Source organism: Rhinolophus hipposideros (genome assembly GCF_964194185.1).
Source record: "Rhinolophus hipposideros genome assembly, chromosome: 10".
NCBI classification, from domain to species: domain Eukaryota; kingdom Metazoa; phylum Chordata; class Mammalia; order Chiroptera; family Rhinolophidae; genus Rhinolophus; species Rhinolophus hipposideros.
This window is the reverse complement of record NC_138056.1, coordinates 81279381-81301668: the sequence shown is the minus strand read 5'-3', so window position 1 is coordinate 81301668 and position 22288 is coordinate 81279381. Positions and strand designations below refer to the sequence as shown.

Here is a 22288-nt window from a genome sequence, read left to right as displayed (position 1 = left end):
TTAATTTTCCTCCTAAATACACTTTTATCCATTTCTTTGTATTTAAAGCAAGCAAAATGGCACCAGACACTGGGTTTTCTTCACTTCTTGTTCATACACAGTGATGGTCTGCAATAAGTTAGCTGGATCTAGCATTTCCCTAGTTTTCACTCATTAAAGCTTCTCTCTTATTAGACTTAGGAGTCGTTCTTCTTTTTATTTTTTTTTAATTGAGGAAAACCCACTTTTCAGACGACTGGATGGAAAGAGGTATGTAGTTGGGCCCCATTAGGCTGTGGGATGGCAGTAGAGGGTCTGGCAGCTTGAACTAACTCCAATGGGGTTATTCAAACTGAACTGGGAGGGGTGGGTTGTTTGAGGGAACCTGGGGATTTTGTAGACGCAGGTGGATGGTGCTACAGATCGAGACTACCTGAGAATGAGGGGCACATTGCGCATAGAGATGAAGCCAAAGAAGGGAATGCCGTGAGAATGGTGTGGAATTGTCCAGAATCCTGATCTTGCATCTCAGCCCATGCACACTTCATCACCTCCATCTGGATCACCAACCTTTCCTCTCCGGGAGACAAAGAGAGAGTCATTTCGGGGACTATCTAAGCAAGTCTGAAGTCCATAGCGCAGGCAGCCAGGAAGAGAAGCTCCTGGGCATGCTACATCCATAAACAAGGGCTGGAGCTGTCACCCACTGGCAGACTGGAAGGGAAGGTCATGAGCAGGATGGAACTCTGTAGGCACTGGCCGGAGCTGTGGTCCACAGGGGGAGGTTCTTCTCTCTGAGCCTGCCTGTTCCGTGAATACATGACGTGAGGCACGTGTGGTAGAAGTGGGCAAAGGCCCTGGACCAAATGTCAGGAGACCTGGGCTTGGAGGGCCCCCAATGTCCTGTGGCATACTCACCTTTCAGGGCCTCAGTTATCTCTGCTCAGAGGAGAGGAGGTAGATTCAATGGTTCTTTCAACATACTTTATAACGTTGAGAATTTTCTATAACGAACTTGGATATTTCCATTTGGGTGAAGGAGAAAGACAACAGTGTCATCTGTCCAAAGGCGCCAGGATCTATCTGAAAGACAGTTGAGAAAGGCCCTTGTTGTTTTGGGAGTAATGACTGAGCAAGGAGACAAAACAAGACAAGGCTCATGAGTCAAGACTCATCCAGGGTCCCGGAGAGTCAGGGAGTGGTCAGTGGGGATGGGACAGGGAGCAGAGCCAGGCTACATCTGAATCACCAGGGTGAACAAACAGACCTCAGGGTCCCCATTCAGAGGGTTTAGGATTTCAGTTGTTTTCAGATAGGGCACTGGCAGATGGGAAGGGAAGGGCGCAAAATCTAAGAAGGCATCACATTTACGGTATTGAAGGGCCGACCCTCCAATTGCTAGTGAGTGTCTCCTTAAAGTATTCTGTGCAAACCTAGGAAATGGCCAGGACTACCCAGAATAACTTACCTCGGAAGGAGTAGCAGAGAGAAAGAGAAGAAAGACTTCTTAGATAGCCAGGCAGAGAAGGATGGCCAGAAAGAGGCCGGCATCAGTTTAATCTAGAATCCACTTTTTAAAAAAATCAGCTTTATTAAGGTATAATTGACAAACAAAATTTTAAAGTATTTAAAGTGCACACTGTGATGATTTGATATCTGTATGTATTGTGAAAGAATTCCTCCCCTGACCACCTCACATATAATATCTTTTTTTTGATGAGAACATTTAAGTCTATTCTCTTACCAAATTTCAATTACACATTACAATTACACATTACAGTGTTATGAACTATAGTCATTGTGTGATAACTTACATGAGTTATAAGACGAATAAAATGCTCAGACCTTATTCATTTTATGACAGAAAGTTTGTACGCGTTTACCAACCTCTTTCTAATTCCCCCAGCCCCTGGCAATTACTTTTTTACTCTGTTTCTATGATTTTGACTTTTTATTTAGATCCCACATGTAAGTGATATGACGCAGTATTTGTCTTTCTCTCTCTGGCTTACGTCACTTAGCATAATGCCTTCAAGTTCCATTCATGTCACAAATGAAAGCATTTTCTTCTTTCTCATGGCTGAATAATATTCGTGTGTGTGTGTGTGTGTGTGTGTGTGTGTGTGTGTGTGTGAGTCACATCTTCATTATCCATGCATCCATTGATGAACACTTAAGTTGTTTCTATGTCTTGGCTATTGTGGATGATGCTGCAATGAGTGTGGCAGTATAGGTATCTCTTCAATATCCTGTTTTCTTTGAATATGCACCCAGAAGTGAGATTGCTGGATCATAAGGTAGTTTTACTTTTAATTATTTGAGGCACCTCTATACTGTTTTTCACAGGGGCTGCACCGCTTTAACATTCCCACCGACAGTGCTCAAGAGTTCTCTTTACTCCACATTCTTGCCAACATTTATCATCTCTTGTATGTATGATGATCGCCATTCTAACAGGTGTGAGGTGATATCTCAATGTGGTATTGACTTGCATTTCCCTGATCAGTGATGTTGAGCACCTTTTCACGTACTGTATGTCTTCTTCAGAAAAATATCTGTTCAGATCCTCTGCCCGTTTTTAATTGGATTTTTTTGCCCATTTTTAAATTGGATTTTTTTTGCTATTGGTTGTATACATAGTTTGTGTATTAAACCCTTATCAGATATATGATTTGCCAATATTTTCTCCCTTTTCATCTTCTTGATAGTTTCCTTTGTTGTGCAGAAGCTTTTTAGTTTGATGTAGTCCCACTTGTTTATTTTTACTTTTGTTGCTTTTGCTTGTAGTGTTAAATCCAAAAAGTCATTGCCAAGACTGATGTCAAGATGCTTATTTTCTATGTTTTCTTCTAGGAGTTCTGCAGTTTCAGGTCTTAAATGTACGTTTTTAATCCATTTTGAGTTGATTTTTGTGTATGGTGTAAAATAGAGGTCTAGTTTTATTCTTTTGCATGTGGTTGTCCAGTTTTCATAATACCATTTATTGAAGAGAGTATACTTTCCTCATTGCATATTCTTGGCTCCTTTGTCATAAATTAATTGGCCATGGGTTTATTTCTGGGCTCTCTATTCTACTTCATGGATCTAAGTGTATTTTTTTAATTCCAATATCATACTGTTTTGATTACTATAGCTTTGTAATATAGTTTGAAGTCAGGGAGTGTGATGCTTCAGCTTTGTTCTTCTTACTCAAGATTGCTTTGGCTATTTGGGGTATTTTGTGATTCTACACAAACTTTAAGATTGTTTCATTCTATTTCTGTGAAAAATGCCATTGAAATTTTGATAGGGATTACACTGACTCTGGAGATTGCTTTGGGTGGTATGGACATTTTAACAATATTAATTCTTCCAATCCACAAGCACAGAAATATTATTTGTGTCTTCAATTTTTTCATCAGTGTACAGGACTTTTACCTTCTTGGTTAAACTTATTCCTAGTTATTTTAATTTTTTTGATGCAATTGTAAATGGGATTGTTTTCTTAATTTCTCTTTCTGATACTTTGTTGTTAGTGTATAGAAGTACAACAGATTTTTGTGCATTGATTTTGTATCCCGCAACGTCACTGAATTTGTTTATTAGTTTTAACTGTGTGTGTGTGTGTGTGTGTGTGTGTGTGTAGTCTTAGGGGTTTCTATATGTAATATCATATCATCTGCAAATAGTGACAGTTTTGTTTCTTCCTTTCCAATTTGGATGCCTTTTATTTCTTTTTCTTGCCCAATTGCTGTGATTAGGACTTCCAATACTATGTTGAATAAAAGTGGTAAAGGTGGGCACCCTTGTCTTGTTTCTAATCTTAGTGGAAAAGCTTTTAGCTTTTCACTGTTGAGTATGATACTAGCTGTGGTCTGTCGTTTTCTTCAATAAACACTTCCCATATGGCTGTCAGCCTTTGGTTAATTTCCCGAGTTCTAAAAAAGTTGATTCTGACCTTTTTTTTTTTGCCTTTTCTTCACTGCTTTTATGGAGGAGAGCATTTTTGGAGGTCTTTACTCTGCCATTTTCACTGACATCCTCTCTAATGTATTTGAAAAGCCCTTCTATGTGATTGCCTTCTTGTTCTCAAAACTTATCAAATGTCTCCTCCATTGTGAAGTGTTCTCTGGGTCATCTGGGCAAAGGAGTCAGCTCTTTCTTTATTCTCCTAGACCTCTGTGTTTGTGCCTCTGTTATTACACTTTTCACTTTTCGAAAAGAACAATTATTTATATCTGTTCTCGTGTCTCCTCCCAGCCTGCCAGTTCCTAGCCTGTGACTTATTCATTCCCCATGTCCAGGCTAGTTCTGGACACACAGTAAGTTTCCGATTTGTGGGCTGTAGAGTATTGTCCTAGGAGACCTCATAGCATAGTCTAGGGTTTCTCGGCTCCAGCCGCCATTTCTCTCCTCTGGCTTCTATGATTCATAGCCAACCTCTGTCTCTTCATTGTCTTCTGAGGAAAGCTCTGTGTGATGATCATAAGTTCAGAGTTGACATACTGAATTTATGAGGAAAATAGGGAGCAAAAAGTAAAAATAAAGCATATGTGGGTGACTGATAATAATAATAACAGCAGCTAATATTTACTGAATAGAATCTGTGCTAGATACCAGACTGAGAGCTTTATTTACTTTTAAGTATCTTGCATTAAACAATTTATTTTAAAAATAAATTATTTATTTTCCAATTACAGTTGACATACAATATTACATTAGTTTCAGGCATACAACATAATGATTAGATATTTATATGCCTTATGAAGTGATCACACCATGACTAAGACCTTTATATTCAATATCTCATTTAATTCCAACATCAACCCAATGAGGTAGATACTATGATTCTAACTTTACAGGTGAGGTTGAATAAGGGAAGTGACAGAACTGGGATTGAATGAAGGCCTGATTCCAAAGCCCATGTTCTTTTTCTTCTTTTTCTTTTTTTTCGGTGGAAAGAAAAGCAGGTTTATGCAGAATGCCAGTATTCTGGGAGGATCGTGGACTCCTGTCCAAAGCCCACCTCCAAAGCTAATATTCTTAACTGTCCCACCTGAGGGATCTATGAGAAACATTTAGAGGAGGAGCCACACCAGCCTTTCCCTTCCCTGGGACCTGTTCTGCCTCCTTGGCTAAAGAGATATGGCTCCCAGGTGTGTTCAGCCCATCATGGGCTCAGCTGAGCCACCTTGGGCTTTGAAACAACATAACACTAAGGGCTCCTAGTTACTATAACTAGCCCCTAGGGTACCTGGGCCAAGAGGCCCTATTTCCATGGCATTGGGGTGACAGGTGTAGCCCTGAGGAGATAAGTGACAAAGATCACTTATCATCATCGCAATTCCAACATGGTGACAACCCCAGACTGCTGAGAAAGCTAACTCACACAGAGGCAAGATATAATCCAGAGGGCTCAGAAACATTTCAACAAATGCTAATATCAGTCTCTTCAACACAGCCCTGTCAGCAGGAAGAGGGAATTGTGCTAGCATGCATGGGGCACACTTTTTGGCACAAGGGACCTGGTTGCTAAGCAACAGTAGCTGGCCTCCCATCCTCCCTGTAATCTTTTTCTGTTTCTAAGCTTCTAGTTAGGAGATAGGAGAAGCTGATGTTGCCCAGCCCAGCCCAGCTCCTGGCCCCCTTTCCTGCAACAAGGGGTCTATTCATGGTTTCTGAGCAGAGTTCATTGTCTCTCTTGCGTGTGTCTGTGTGCATGTGTGGAGGGGAATGAAGGGAGGGGCCATGTGTGAACTAGGGAGACCTCAACCTCCAGCCAAGCTGCCCAGGCTATTTAGTCAATGCTGATCCCAGAACAGGAGCAGAACCCTTCCTAGCAGACCCTGAAGCTTTACATTGGTGCCACTGACCCCTATGGTAAGGCTGTATACCTCTCCACCATCCCTGATCCAGCCTCTCTCTCTTTCTACTGCCCGCCCCATGCTTGGGATTCTTGGCTGGTGGGAAGGGCCTCCTCAGGCAAGTCTGGTGCAGTGGCTAGAGCCTAGAGGGACCCCTGTGTGGCCAACCTCCTGGTGTTGTTTTCCCCAGGAGCTGACTTTTATTCTCCTCTCTTTCCCCCTTACACCTAATCAAGGGCTTTGCAAATCATCATAACACTGAACTCCTACTCAAAAGGAGGACCAAGAATTCTGTTACCATTAAAGACCATTTTCCGGGGTACCATACCAGCTTCAACAAGTGGGGATTGAGGTGTGGTAGTACCTGAGGTGAGGCCAGTTTGTCCCGAGGCTGAACTGAAAGAAACTCAAGCTCCTTTGATACTGAGACAAGAGGAAATGATGGGCAGGCCCTAGAATTCTCTTTAGATCAAGCTGTGTTGACAGAGAAAAGTGGTGTGGAGGGGAGATGGAGCTCATTCAACTTTATGTGCTTTGTTTAATTTACTAGATTATAAGTTCCTTGAAGACAGAATCCATAGCTTAAACATATTTCTTCTTCTTATTCCTAACATTTGCATTGTACTTTATTAAATCCTTTTAATCATATAATCTTGTTTAGCCAGCCTTCCTTCCTTCCTTCCTTCCTTCCTTCCTTCCTTCCTTCCTTCCTTCCTTCCTTCCTTCCTTCCTTTCGATGTACATGTACTGAATTCCCACTTTGTGCTAGGCCCTGAGCTAGGCCCTGGGATGCCTGGACCAGTGAGAAAGGAAAGAGAGAGAAGTAAACAAGCATAATAAAGGGCCACAACAGGTGCTACTTATTTGTTGAAGAAAGCTTCTTGGAAGAGTGACATCTAACCTGATTCATTCCCCCCCTTTTATTATTATTTTATATTAATTTCAGGTGTACAGCATAGTGGTTAGACATTTATATAATTTAAGAAGTGATCCCCCTGACTAGTTTAGCACTCACCTGTCACTATAATAGTTATTACCATATTATTGACCATATTCCCTATACTTTATTTTACATACCCTTGACTATTTTGCCCCTCAAACTCCCTGCTATCTATCACCTTGATAATTCTAGTACCAATCAGGTACCATATATAGTTTTTACCATATTATTGACTATAGTCCTTATGCTATACCCTACATCCCCATGACTACTTTGTAATAACCAATTTAAACTTCTTATATCCATCCTTCTTTTCATCCGGCCCCCAGCCTCCCTCCCATCTGGCAACCATCAAAATGTTCTCAGTATCTATGACTTTGTTTCTGTTTTGTTTGTTTGTTAATTTTGTTCTTTAGATTCCACATATAAGTGAAATCTCATTGCATTAGTCTTTCTCTGTCTGGTATACTCCATCAGCACAATACCCTGCAGGTCCATCCATGCTGCTGCAGATGGCAAGACCCATTCCCTTCCACAGCCGAGCAATATTCCATTGTACATATATGTACCACCTCCTCTTTATCCATTCTCCCATTGATGGACACCCAGGCTGCCTCCACATCTTGGCCATTGTAAACAATGCCGCAATGAACATATGGATACACATGTACCCTCAAAGTAGTGTTTTGGTTTCTTCTGATAAATGCCCAGAAGTGGGATTACTGGGTCCTTCGTTGCCTTTTGTTATAGCCTTTATTTTAAAGTCTATTTTGTCTTGTATAAGTATTGCTACTCGAGCTTTTGTTTCGTTTTTTTGTTTGTTTGTTTCCATTTTTATGAACTATCTTATTACATCCCTTTACTTTCAGTCTGTGTGTCTTTCAATCTAAAGTGAGTCTCTTGTAGGCAGCCTATGTAAGGGTCTTGTTTTCTTATCCATTCAGCCACCCTATCTTTTGATTGGAGCATTTAATCCATTTTCATTGAAAGTAATTTTTGATAAATATGTGGTCATTGCCATTTTGTTATTCATATAATTGGTCCTTTTCTTCTTCTTCTTCCTCTTCTTCCTCTTCTTCCTCTTCTTCCACTCCTTCTCCTCCTTCTCCTCCTTCTCCTCCTTCTTCTTCTTCTTTGTCTTCTTCTTCCTCTAACATTCCTTGTAATATTGGTTTGGTGATGATAAACTCCTTTAGCTTCTTCTTGTCTGGGAAGCTCTTTATCTGTCCTTTGATTTTAAATGATAGCCTTGGTTACCATTTTCAGTAGTCTTGGTTGTAAGTCCTTGCTTTTCATCACTTTGCATATTTCCTGCCAATCCATTCTTGCCTACAATGTTTCTGTTGACAAATCAGCTGACAATCTTATGGGAGTTCCCCTTTAAGTAGTTATTTCTTTTGTTGTTTTTAGGGTTCTCTCTTTGTCTCTAACTTTGGGATTTTAATAATAATGTGTTTTGGTGTGGGCCTGTTTGGGTTCATCTTGTTTGGGACTCTGCACTTCCTGGGCTTGTATGTTTATTTTCTTTACTGGTTAGACAAGTTTTCAGTCATTATTTCTTCAGCTCGGTTCTCAATCCCTTGCTTTCTCTCCTCTTTTTCTGGTACCCCTATGATGTGAATGTTATTACTCTTGATGTTGTCCCAGTGGTCTCTTAAACTGTCCTCATTTTTTTTTTTTGGTTCTTTTTTTCTTTTTGTTGTTCTGATTGGCTGTTTTCCAAATTGCTGATTTGATCCTTTGCTTTATCTAGTCTGCTGGTGATATTTTCTTCATTTCAGTTATTGTATTCATTACTTCTGACTGGTTATTTTTTATGGGTTCTATATTGTTTTTATGCTTCCTATCTCTTTGTTGAAGTTCTCACTAAGTTCCTTGAACATCCTTATAACCATTCTTTTGAACCCTGTATCTGGTAGGTTACTTGCCTCCATTTCATTCAGTTCTTCCTCTGAAGTTTTCTCTTGTTCTTTCATTTGAGAAGTATTTCTTTGTTTCCTCATTCTGGCTGTCTCTCTGTGTTTGTTTCTATGTATCAGGAGATCTGCTATGTTCTCTCAGTTTTAGCCAGGAGGCCTTCTGTAGTAGGTACCTTGTGAGGCCCAATGGCACAGTCTCCCTGGTCACCTGTGCTGGGATTTCCAGGAATGTCCCTTGTGTGGGTTGTGTGTGCCCTCTTGTTATAATTGACACTTGATTGCTGTGGGTGGGATTGACTCTCAGGCTTACTGGCGATGGTGTTTGACCATGTCCATATCTTATGGGTTGCTGTGTGTGTGTGTTGGGGGGGGCTTACCTCACAGAGCAGGATTCACTCCAGTGGGCTCTGGTGCCTGCTGAGACCACCCTTTTAGTGTGCCACTTGTGGAGCTAATTGAGTGGTGCTCTACTGTGGTCTGCAGCTGACCTCCAGGTATGTTGGTCCTGGGGTCTCTTGGGAAGGGCTCTGGTAGAGGCTCTGGTCAGCCACTGCTTGTGGCAGGGCAGGGACTACCTGGTAGGAGCTACAAAGCAATCTGTGGTTGGTTGTTCCCTGTGCTGGATATGGGGGCACATCGGAGAGGCCATGAAGTGAGGTGTGAACGAAGGACTGCTGCACTAGTACCAGCTCTGGGGTAGTTTTGTAAAATGCCCAGGGCACCCCAAGTCCTGCTGAAACCCACTGGCTCCTGTAAGGTTCAGCCACTGATAGAATCAGGGGTGGTCCAGGAGTTGGGTCAGGCGGGATCTCAGTGAGCAAACTTACCAGACCAATTCAGAGTCAGATTTGGCCATAGGTGTGAGGGGAGGGCTCAACACAGGAAAGATGGCACCTGCCTGTCAGCTGCATGGGAGGAGGACTCCTCATAGGGAAAGTGGCTCCTGTCTGTCCAGTCCTTACCCTGCAGCCACACAATTCTGTCTCTTCCTGTATCTCTCTGACCAGCCACTTCACATCACTGTCCCTTTGCCAGAGCCCAGGGTGAAGGTTTGCAAGCGAGTGAATCTGTGTGCTGGTCCTTTAAGAGGAGTCTGTGTCTTGGCCCTTTAAGCTGTTTTTCCTGCAGCCTTCTGTCCCATGAAATCCCCACTGTTTTTCACAGCCAGTTGTGGGGGCTCTTCTTCCCGGCACCATTATTCCAGGCTAGTGAGCCTGGTGTGGAATGGGCTCCTTTACTCCTCCAGGGGGAACCTCTAATGCAGAGATATCTCTCCTCATTCTCAACTGCCACAGAGGTGTGGGGCCAGTCTCTCCACCCCTCCTACCAGTCTCAACGTGGCTTCTTTTTTATATTCTTAGTTATAAGACTTCTGTTCAGCTAGACTTCAGATGGTTCTCTAGGTTAATTGTTTTGTAATTTAGTTATAATTTTAATGTGTTCACATGAGGAGGCAATCACAGTGTTTATTTACTCTGCCATCTTGGATCCTTGATCTAAGCTGATTCTAGGGTCGTAGGAGTCAGCTATGTGGTGTGAGGGTGGTGACATGGTCCAGCCTCATGGGAGCAATACTCTGTGGTATGAGAGGCTGTGAAGGTGCTGAGAACTTGCATGTGCTTTAATATGACCCTGAGCCCTGCTGTGGAGGAAGTTAGTGCTAGCAGGTAAGGATGGAAAGATGAGGAAGGGTGAGACCACAGAGGATGTTATGAACCATGCCAAAGATCTCTGGATTTATCCTGAAGGCTACAAAGATTCATCAGGTATTTTAAAGATGAGGCTAACTTGCTCATGTTTGCATTTCAGCAAGATTGCTCTGGCATAAAGAATAAATGGAGGGAGACAAGATACTTCAATGGGGAGACCACTTATTGGGAAGCAGTGCTTCTTACTTCTGTTTTAAAATTGAAGTTTGGAGAGATGGTGAGTTGTCAAGTTCACATAGTAGGCTGTAGACCTAGCTTTGAACTTCTAGTCCAGTGTTTTTTCCAAGATCATAGTTTCCATTACTTTTCTTCATGGCACATGGACTTCAGGCAAATGCATAACATGCTATTAACCCCTATACCTTTGCCTCTTCAATCCTCTTTTCCTGCAATGCCCACTGCCCACATATGTTAGATCCAACCCTAGCCGTCGAAGAGGGCCTGTCTCAGTGGCTACTTCTTCTAGGAGGTCTTTTTTGACCTTCCCGGTGAGAAGTAAGCTCTCCTTCTTCTGAATGCCAATGGTAGTTTAACTAAACTTTTGTTCTCTCACTTAACATGTGCTGCTTTGTTTACATGACTTATCTTCAGAACTCAAATTCAAATTCTCTGAGGCAATGGTGATAGAGGTTCCTATTAGTTTATTTTGAACTCCTAATAGTGTCCCCCATCAGGGTCTGTTCTCTTGGGCTAAATACTGTTTACTGAACGAATGGATAGGTGGTGCACTGGGGAGGGCCACTTCTTCTCTGAGATAGCAGGCAATAAAGAAAGGTGGGATCTTGAGGCCGGAGGAGGGAGGCTGAGGGACTCAGCAGATACCCTCCATGCTTGTGGGAGGAAAGGTCTGCGGGTGGTGAAGAGCGTGAACTTTGGAGTCAGCCCAATCTGGGTTTAAGTCTATGCCCTGACACTTACTGGCAGTGTGAGAGTAAGGTGGGTGGGGTTAGGTGCTTCAGGAGAGCAGAGATGACATGGAGGGGCATCTGTGGGAACACACAGGGAGTCTCCGAGATTATAAAAGGCGTGTAAATGGCTGTGAGAGCATGGCTGAGGTTAGAGAGTGAGGGCTTGTCGTGGGCTGTGACTTCTCTGCTTTGTGTGGGGATCTTGAGTGATTGTCAACTCTTTCCCCAGAGCCTGATGCTGGATGGCCAAGCCCCCATGGAGGCTCAGTATGCAGAGGAGGACCCAGGATATTCAGAGCAGAGCCAGAAGACCCACTGCAGAGGCCTGACGCCCAGCAGCAACCCAGTAGGGCAGACTGACCCATCGGGGGATGAGAGGGTGGGGGCAGTGAAGGGACAATCTTCCTACATTCCCCAGATTCTCTTCTTCCCTGATCCTCCTTGGGGCAGCCCCAAATGATTGGTGGTGAGAGGCCATCTTGCTATTCATGTGAGAACTGATTTTGCTCTCGGTTTTCCAGTTTGGGGATTGAGGGAGCTTTGTGGGCTTCAGGAGTCATGGGCCAGGGGAAGTGGGCAGGTGCAGCAGGGCAAACTCCTGCTGCAGCTCAGTGGCTGCCTGGTCCCATGGAGGTGCCTCAGGGTGTAGTGGCAGAGGTGAGAAGCACACCCAGACACTGCTCTACTGTCCCCTACAGTCTCTCCAGCGGGGCGTTGGTGTTCCAAGCGGTGGGGCTGTGTGGCGCTGGGAGCCCTGGGGCTGCTGGCTGGGACAAGTGTTGGCTCATGGCTTCTAGGTCAGTGCTGGGAGCCTTCAGTGGTCTGGGGAAGGACAAAGAACAAGACCTGGGGGCTGTTGGAAGGGAGAAGTGGGTGTGAGCCATTGTTAAAGACAGACGGACACGTGTCTTTCTCATCTTCACTGAGTGGACAAGGGAAGACAGAATGAAACTGCAGTTGGAGGGAGTTACACTCTACATGAGGACATTCTAGTCCTACAGTGAGAAGTGTAAGGTGCTGGAATGGGTAAATCAAGGAGGCCCTGGTCGAACTTTTTCTAGAGACAGACATAGAGACAGAGACACAGAGAGAGCACTGTGCTTCTCCTCAGTGAGATGGGGGTGGGGGACTGCTTAAGGCAGGGTGATTGATGAGAAGGCTGCTTTGGACTCCCTCTGCCGCAGGTGTCTTGTTCTGCGCTTTGTTTCCCTCCTATGAACTTCTTGTCCTTGTTCTCTGAAGTGCTGTATCTGTGGCCAGCTGCCTCGCAGCCCATTCCCTGGAGCTTGCAGGATGAGGACATGAATTTGAGCTGCTCAGAGGCCACCGGCGAGGAAGCCCTGCTCTCCTCACTTTCCAGAACAGGTGGGCCCCACCCCCAAGGCTACAAGACTCCCGCCCCAGCCTTGGGCCCCTTCACTGGACCCCACTTCTGGCTGGGAGCAGGAAGACCAAAATGAAGGGCTATGACTTTGCTGCCTCCCTCATGGGTCCTCTTCTCTGGTGTGACGGTGGAGACAAGGTCCAACCTCACAGAGCTGATCTCTGATTTGGGGCTTTTAACACTCTTTGGGGACAGTCTGGATCTCTAGCTGGGGCATGGCCAGGAGCCCAGGCTGTCAGGAGGGGTGGAAACTTGCCACTTGGGACAGAGTGAGCTAGCAGTGGAGGAGGAAGAGAAGCCAGGTGTGTGGGAAGACAGGGTGTGACCGGCATTCTTCGTCCAGTGTCCACCTGGACGGGCTAGGAACATCACGGTGCATTGTCACTCCCTTTCCCCAGCATCGTCCTCTCCTCTCCAGGTAGGAGTGGAGGATCAGGAGGTGTGATGCCAGGCGGGGGCTAGAATCGGTTAAAGAAGTGAGAATTAGCTTGGAGCCTGCCTTTTGCTAGCTGTGTGACTTTGGGCACATTACTTCTTTGAGCTTCCAGTTTCTTCTTTATAAAATGAAGATAAAAATATTTACCTCATGAAGTTGTAAGGGCAATACAATCTAATATATAAAAGAGCTTAGCACAGAGCCTGGAAAAAAACAGGCACTCCACAAATGGGAATCACTAGTATTTGTCACAAGTTTTGAAATCAGAGGAGATGGACTTACTCCTGGACCCATCATTCGGGTATTCTGTGATCTTAGGCAGGTCATTTAACCTCCATGCCTTCATTTTTCTTCTGCAGAATGGGGAGGATGGTAATACTCACCCCACAGGGCTGCTATGACAATGAGTGATGGGTCACATTTAAAAGCATTTGTGAAACGCTTTTCAGCCTTTAAAACCATTCAAGGCTGAAATGCTGCACAGACAGGGTTCTTTTGTCCTCAGAACTGGCTGGAAGCCCTGAGAAACAGGAAGCCTGATGCTGGGTTACCCACACACTATCATTAAGGACTTTTCAGGTCCCACAGTGGCCAGGTCCAGCTCAGGGGGAATGTGGCTTTCATGCGATGGTTTCAGTATCTTTCAGAATAAACACAGAGGACTTCTTGCTGGAAGTGCAGGTGAGGGCCCGGCCAGACTGGCTCCTGGTTTGCCATGAGGGCTGGAGCTCTGCCCTGGGGGTACGGATCTGCCGGAGCCTCGGGCATCTCAGGTAACTGGGACCAGACCTGGAGCCTGGGGAGGGTGGGAGCCTGGTGGCAAGGGAAGGGAAGTTGGAGATCTCTATCTGCCTGTCCCGTTCAAAGTGCTCAGGGAATGGCAAGAGGTCAGTTTGGTTATCTCCTGGCCTCTGGGCACAATGGTGCCCCAGCCGGTGTCTCTCCCTTGGGCATCTCTGCTTTTTAACAAACGTAAGTCAGACAATCACCAGAAGAGGTGATTGTCACAGGCTTACTCAGTCATTATCTTGGTGAAGTAGTTCATGCATGTTCCACTTATTAACCACCACCTCCCATACTGCAGTTTAAAGCTGATTTCCTCCTGTTTAATTCTCTTCTCCTGCCAAGACTCACTCACCACAAGGGAGTGAACCTGCCTGACATCAAGCTCAACAAATCCCAGGACTTTGCTCAGCACTCTCCCACATTGGGAGGGCTCCTGGAGGAGGCGTGGCAGCCCAGGTAGGGCTTCTGAGGAGGTCGAGTGGGATCCCTTTCTTTCTGGTGAGCATTCCAGCAAAAATCTCCCTGTCATAGGAGCCTGGTGGCGAGGACATCGGTGGCATAAGATAGGAGAACAAAGAGGATCATTTCCCAATCAGAAATTTCAAACTGAGTTCCATGAGCCTGCCTATCCAATTTTACATGCGTTATCTTACTTGCCCCTTGCAAGTAAGAACTGCTGGGTGGGTTCTTATTGTCACAGCATTTAACATGGTGCTCTTATTCCCACTTTCCAGGTGGGTTAACTGAGACTTGATGAGGCAAAGGGCCTTGTCCAAGGTCACAGAACTAATAAGCAGCCAAATTGAGTCTTAAAACCAGGCTCTTGTCTACAAACCAAGTGCTCTCTCACCCCTGCCACATTTTATTCGGATAATTCTGGTGTCTCTGGAAATGAGGCGGTTGACTTTTTCTGGCTAAGGACTGCTTGGAACCTGGAGACCCTCCAGAGAAGAGGGCTCTGGGATGGAGTAGGCCCTTTCTCAATCTGGGGGTGGGCAGGAGCTGAGAGGGTTTTTGCCTCTGCCTGGGCTTCCTCTAGCTGCCCAGCAGCTTCCTGGGTGGGCTGGCTGGGCTTCCCATCACCCACCTAAAGCCTTCTTATCCTTGTACCACTTTTTCCATCTGAACCATTCCCTCAGTCTCTTCCTGTCTAGCTCCTGTCCGCTGAGGGTCCACCATAGGAACATTGCTACAAACAGGGGAGGCTTGGAATGCTTCCCTGTCTTAGAGACCTAAACAGGCAAAGGGTCGTAGGGGTGGGACTGAGTCTGCCCGCAGAGCTGAGGGCTGTGGATTTGGGAATCTAGAAGAAACTAAAGATCCAGGCATCTGGCTATTGGCGGCAAGCGATGAGCGAAGAAAAAGAAGAGGGCTTTGGTCCAAAAGGAACTGAGGTTTATGCAGAGGAAGAGGAGGGGAAAGGAGAGCAAGGATGTGGATATACAGGGCCTGGCAAAGCGCGTGGGAGCAAGATTAGAGTAAGCATAGGTAGGAGCGTGTGCAAAAGTCCTGTTCACTCACCTCTCACTGATTCACTCCTCATGGGGGTCCACTGAACACATGTTTCCTCAGGGACCCTTAGTGGCAGCAGCCGGGTTTTCTCATTTATGAATACTGGTACCTGCCTCGCTTTCATTCCGTGTCACCAGTGCTTCTCTGTTTGCAGAGTGTGGGGCAAGGCCCCACATACTTGATTTATAACTTTGGCCCCTACCAAACTGCCCCTTGAGGGCCATGACGTCCGGCTGGTGTTTCCGGGCTGTCGGGCAGCACCTGTTGTCCTGGAGACCTGTTATGTGGAGGGGCCCAGGGGCGTGGGTGGGAGTGGGAAGCAGATGGCTATGGCTACATGAGCGGCTCCCTCCAACCCCATCCTCCCTCCATGCCCTCGGGTGGCTTCTCATTCGCGAGTGGGTCTCTGCCCAGCTGCTTGCTGGCACCTCTGTTTTGCAGGGTCGACTGCAGTTCTGGACAAATCGTTTCCCTCAAATGCTCTGGTGAGTCATGTGTTGAATCCAGGAAAGCAGCTGCGTGAGGAAGGAGTCTCTCCCCACCCCCACCTACTGCCCTATGTACAGAAGAGCCCCATAGCGAGGCTCAGCTGGGCCTGGCATGGGGTTCCTTGTCCATCTGCCCATCTGCTTGCTGGGCCCCTCCTTGCAGACTTAGTTCGGTCCAAACAGAGCCCTGTTTAAGTCTCTGTCATGTTCCCCACCAACCACTGAGTCTGTTTGCAGTCCACTGAACACATGTTTCGGATCTCTTTGCTTTACTACCTGACGCTACCTGCCTTGCCCTCAGACACTAACTGCCCCTTTCTTCTGGAGAGCCCCAAAGGTGGAATTATTTGTTACTGGTTATTAACCAGTTAGCAATTTCAGAAGATTTAAGGGGATGGTGAACTACGGGTCAAATGGTATTCAGTGCTGTTCCTCTCACCTGTCTTCCCTCGCATCTATCCATCTCTTCATTGGGGCTTCCGTATGTCCGTCCACACACCAAGACTTGGACCCCTCCTGTGGGACAGGCATTTGGTTGGGTATTGGGGCTCCATAGATAACACGACCATAGTCCCTGCTCTCATTGAGCTCCTGGCCTGATGGGGCCAGCAGATGTGTAACTGACATTTCTACTTTCCAGTGTTCCATCCTCAGGACCGGGAATAATAAATGAAAGCAACCCACACTGGGCCACACTTGCCGAGAGATAGGACTGTACTGATACCTGCCTCTCTTTCATTCTGTGTCACCAGTGCTTCTCTGTTTGCAGAGTGTGGGGCAAGGCCACTGGCTTCTCCGATAGTTGGCGGGCAGGCTGTGGCTCCTGGGCGCTGGCCCTGGCAGGCCAGCGTGGCCCTGGGCTCCTGGCACACGTGCGGGGGCTCTGTGCTGGCACCACACTGGGTGGTCACCGCTGCGCACTGCATGCACAGGCAAGTCTCGGGGGCTGCGGGGGCGGAGAGTGCCTCAGTCACATTTTCTGTTTGGCTGTTGGTTCCTCCTGTGTGAAATGTCCATGTCCAACTGTTTGCCTCCCCATGTCTGCTCCGAGTGGGCATGGTGGTGTGTGTATAGTAAAATTCTCCCTGTTCAGTGCTAAGAACAGCTCCACATGAATAGCAATAATCGTACAAATACTTTATATTGTTCAGGTTTTAGGTTTTTAAAATGCTTTCACACTCACGGCACTCTGTGCGTCTTAATGCTTATCACCACTGTAATTAAATCACTTCCATGTAATTGTTTGTTTAACGTCTTTCTTCCCCTTTAGACTGGAAGCTCTACGGGAGCAGGGACTCTCAGTCTTGTTTACCACTGAATCCCTTTGTCATTTTTCCACTGCTTTGTCCCCATGACCTAGAACAGTCCTGGAATACAGCAGGTGTTTAATAAATACTGGTTGGAGCAACGAAAGATGAAGGATGAGCAAATGAACTAGCTCTCTGGCCCTCTTCTCTTGGTGGTAAGCAGGGCAGATAGTGCGATCCTCATGTTACAGAGAGGAAACTGAGGCTGGGAGAGGTGAAATGAGTCCCCACGGTTACATATAGTATGTAGAGAGACAGGACTGATGGAAATCTTTTTGACTCGACTTAAGAGTTATGGTGTCACACAAGAGCCTTCGATGTTCGTTGTAAAATTTGGAGGGAGGCTCTGCAGGAGGGAAAGGGGATGGCTGCAGGAGACCCATAGTATCTCACTTCTCTATCCATCTCTACTTGAGCATTTATTAAGCACCTACGGCATGTTCATTGTCTTGCCAGTTGTGGGGGGACACTAACAGGCATGGGTTCTGGGAGCTTACTGCCTGTGATGGGGCCTCCCACTAACGGGCTCTCTGGCCAGCTTCCTCTACCCACCACCTCACTTAATGTCAAGGTCTTCTGCCCCTCCTCCCTTGGACTCAGCACGGCTCCTGTGTGCAGTTTCAGGCTGTCCCCTCTGTCCAGCTGGCGGGTCCATGTGGGGCTGGTCAGCCACAGAATGGTCAGGCCACACCAGGGGGCTGTGGTGGAGAGGATCATCCCCCACCCTCTCTACAGCACCCAGAATCACGACTACGAGGTCGCCCTCCTGCAGCTCCGGACACCACTCAACTTCTCAGGTGAGGCACTGTCCCTGAGCCGGAAAGTGGTCCTGTGGTGCAAGAGGAGCAGGCATTGGGAGGGCGGAGAGGAGAGCTGACGTCTGAGGCTTCCTCCAAGGGCTGTGAACTGTAAAGCAGTCAGGCCATTTGGTGACTGTAGTGAACGTCGGCATCAGCCGGACCGGAAGTTGCACCAGCTCTTCTACTTGCTCTTTTGGGGACAATGTTCTGGCCCTCTTCACAGCTGGGCTGCAGGCAGGATTTGCCTCGAGGTCCCAAGCTGAGCTTCGCAGTTACTCCATCTACCAACAGCCCCTTCATGCTGGTCCCCAGGCTGGTCTCGCGTCTCAGCTACCTCGTGGCATGTTATAGTTAATAGGATTTCTTTTATTTTTCCAAATATTCTTTGACTGAATCCTGACAGGTAGATGAGGCAAGTATATACAGATAAGGACACCGAATTCAGTGAGGGAAGTGACTCTTTTTAAGTTCATGCGGCAAACAGTTCCTGAGCCTGGTGTGCTGATTCCAGGCCAGGGCTTCTCCTCCATGCATCTGTCCTGGAAGAGCAACTCCTCAACACTCACAAACACATGCACGCTCCCCTGTAAATGCATACACTCACAGAAACTCACACAAGCACGTGCAATGCGCACATAAGTACGCATGTACACTCACTCTCATGCCCACACACTCACACTGTACACACTCGTGTCCACACATTCACACTCATATGCAGCACTCCTCCCTCCTATTGCAACCTGTAGCCTTGGATTTCCTGAACAAGTTGCTCTGTGCTGTTCACAAATTTTTATAATATATGGGTACTCTCTGAATTGTTAATATTTCTAAATTGACTTAAATATATTTAAAAGGGAATTTTAAGTTACAACCTAACTGGAGAACCCATATTACTTATAGTAAATAGATAACCACAAAAGCACACAGAATGAAAACAAAACAGTGTTCTGCTGCTAGCCAGGTGCTGTCCTCTGCAGAACTGCTGTGTGCGGGGCCTGCTCTCGCCGTGTTAAATGGAGGTTGACGGGCATTAAGGGAGGTAGAGAGGGGCACCAGCTGGAGCTTTCTCCTCGATGTGGTTAGAGGGACTGAAAGAGAATGGAAAAGGAACTGCTCTCTCCCCAAGCGAATGACATGTCTGTGTCTTACCTAAGAACATGTGTAGGCTCCACCTGTGGGACTGTCACACACTTTTGGAAACAATGCCCCAAGAGGGACCAAACACCCTGGGGAAAATCCAAAATGAGTCTTCATTAGGAGAAGTTGAATACAAAGGCCCAGAAGGAATTTCCATTCTGCCTCAGTCTCCATGTGGGGGGTGTGCAGCATGTACTCTGCCCAACTTAGAGGGAGCCATGCACGTTGCAGTTTACACACTGTCCTCTGTGTGAGTGGAGACCCCCAGAGTGGTACAGTGCACAACCTGCACAGCCGTACAGGAAGATTGGCGGGTGGAGACCAAGAACCAGGACTGTTAGAGAAAGAGGCCAAGGGGATCTGCCAGCCCTGCTCTTCACCCAGGCTGGGGGGCAGAAGCCGAGCCTGAGTGGGGCCCAGGACCATGCCTCTCCCCAGACACTGTGGGCGCTGTGTGCTTGCCGGCCGAGGAGCAGGATTTTCCAAGGGGTTCGCAGTGCTGGGTGTCTGGCTGGGGCCACACCGACCCCAGCCACAGTGAGTCACCTCCCAGGGCTCTGGGTGCAAAAGGGGTGTGGGGATGTGGGCAGGTATCCTTCCCAAGGTGAGGTATCTCCACCTCTCCTGGCCACACGGCAGTGCCAGCCCCCTTTTCCTCTGGCATCATCCTTGGACAGGCCTAGGGGCCCCAGTCTCCCCTGTCCGGGTCTTTCTGAGAGAATAGCCCCTGAGTTTCCCCTAAACCCAGGCCCTTTACTTTTGTTCCCCTTGTCCCAGGAATGTATTTAGGGTGTATGTGCGAGTTCCACTCCTCCACTTCGCTCCCAGCCCCCAAGTCTGAAAGACCCTTGTCCCCTTGCCCAGCTCCCACCCTATGCTCCCCTTTCTGAGTCTCTGTCTCTGGAGCCTCTAACTTTTTCCCCCATTGCTGCTCTGCCTGTCTGAGCCTTGCTTTATGTCCTTCCATCTCCGTGTCTGCCTCTCGCAGCCCACAGCTCAGACACACTACAGGACACGGTGGTACCACTGCTTAGCACCCAGCTCTGCAACAGCTCTTGCATATACAGCGGAGCCCCCCCGGCCCATGCTGTGTGACGGCTACCTGGACAGGAGGGCCGATGCCTGCCAGGTGTGGGGGGGGGGCTGTGGTGGAGGGGGGGGCAAGGGTCCTGCTGTGGTTGGGCCCCTGGTCTGAGCAGCCTCGCTAGGAGGGGTGAGGCAAGATGGGAACCATGCTGGGCCCAGGAGGAGCCTGGAAGGCAGCGTCTGCTCTCCAGGAAGGTCCGGCGCCCCTCCACCTGGAAGGACTAACTGCCTATTTCTCTGGTTTCTGTGCCTGGATTCCTCAGGGGGATGGTGGAGGCCCCCTGGTGTGCCCAGATGGGGGCATGTGGCACCTTGGGGGGTGGTCAGCTGGGGCCGAGGCTGCGCAGAGCCCCTCCACCCCGTGTCTTCGCCAAGGTTGCTGAGTTTCTGGACTGGATCCACCACACGGCAGGGGTGAGTGGGTGCCGGGGTGGGGAAAGCAGGTTTGTCAAGGACCTGTCCTCCGGGGTGGGGAAAGCAGGTTTGTCAAGGACCTGTCCTCCGGAAACTGACCCGTACCCTTCAGGCCTGGGCCGTGCTGGGGGCTGGGGAGGGGCTAGGGTCTGTTCCCAGATTGGGAGGAAGCAGAGTGATACATAGCCATTCGATTGCTATCCATTTAAGCCCTGACTGGGGAAGCGCAGGCCTGAGTCTGTACTGCAGCCCGGGTCTGCCGTTTGCTGTGTGACCTTTGGCAAGGTCCTAACTTGGTAAAGTTCGCTGCCAGCCAGTAGGCATCATGGCTCCCTGACATGCCATTGAGATGATTCAGTGGGCTAAGGCCTGCACGCTGCTAGGCGAAGCCTGAGTGACCCTGGGTTATTGTGGGTTTCCTTACGCCCAGCACTCCCCGGGTTACTAACGCCCACCTTCCGGGCACGATGGAGAGAGCTCGGCAGTTAGCAATTTGGGTTTGGCAACTCATGAATTCTTGTGTGACCCCATCTGTTCAGTGGGACGGCCAAGTGAGCTAATGTGTATAAAACATGTTGCTTGTATCAAGCACGTTACAAACGCTGATCTTGAGAAGGAAAAGCATCTTTCTGCAAGGTTGGGCATGGGGTGGGGGCAGGTAATAAACTTTAGGGTTTATAGGGGACATATGCACCCATCTTCTCATTCAAACCTTACAAAAAAACCTAGAGAAGCAGATCTTTTTAGCCCCATTTGAGAGATGTGTAAATGAAAGTTCTAAAGGGGTAAGTGATTTCCTAAAATGACATTGACGGCTGATGCGCGGTGGAGCCATCCTGTGGCTCCAGCTCCTTCCTCTTCCTGCTCAGGAATTCCTCCCTTAGTCCTGTTGTTCCCTCCGCCTCACTGCATAGCAGCCTCATGTTTCCTGCGGTCCCTGGCAGGTCCACTAAATGGAGAAGTAGCAGACCCTGATACAGAAGGCATGGATTCCTATCACTGCACAGAGACGGTCACCACGCTCGGGCCAGCCTCCGGGCCGTAGGGCCTCTCCCCTCAGGCCCTGATTTTCAGTCCTTCTATCTCATCAGAGAGCCTCAATGACAACAGCGGGGCTAGGGCAGGGGTGGAACCATGGGGGAGCTGATGGATGTGGGGGAGGAGGTGGAGAAGAAGAGGCTGCTGGGAGCAGCTGGGAGACTCTCCTTCTGCTCTCTCGCCTCCCCAGCCCCTGTGCCCATCTTTTGGGAGGATGCTCAGGGATACCCTGGACCTGCCTTCTCCCTGTGCTCTCAGGCAGGTGGTGGTGGTGGGGGGCAGGGGCAGTGCCTCCCTAGAGGAGCCCTTAGCTCTGGAGGCTCCCGGGGAGATGAGGTCAATGCTGGGCCAGCCCAGGGTAAGCCCATGGACTCAGGACCCTCTCCACTCTCCTGTTGTCGGTCTCACCTACTTCCTGTTCTGACCTAGCTCTGGCTGGCCCTGCCGGGGGAGGGGTGGGAGTGGGGAGTACTGTTAGAACTCTCTGGTTGGTGTTGGAGTAGCGTATGGTTTTAAATGACAATTCTGGGAACTGGTCCAAGGAGTTCTGTTATTAAAGTCTTGGTCCAGTTCTCTCCTCTCTCTCTCTCTCTCTCTCTCTC

General features: G+C 47.8%; 1 protein-coding gene across 1 annotated transcript; it reads left to right on the top strand.

Moving 5' to 3' along the window:
• Positions 1 to 239: 239 nt before the first annotated feature.
• Positions 240 to 21693, top strand: TMPRSS5 (transmembrane serine protease 5; the record flags this gene model as incomplete). Its single annotated transcript, XM_081062743.1, is given in 18 exon segments — positions 240 to 249; positions 4219 to 4280; positions 11528 to 11585; positions 11588 to 11644; positions 11997 to 12095; positions 12541 to 12663; positions 13756 to 13891; positions 14247 to 14360; positions 15858 to 15901; positions 16674 to 16836; positions 17830 to 18008; positions 19587 to 19685; positions 20137 to 20221; positions 20223 to 20277; positions 20498 to 20546; positions 20549 to 20593; positions 20596 to 20715; positions 21593 to 21693. Coding segments are annotated over 18 exon segments (1599 nt in total).
• Positions 21694 to 22288: the final 595 nt, after the last annotated feature.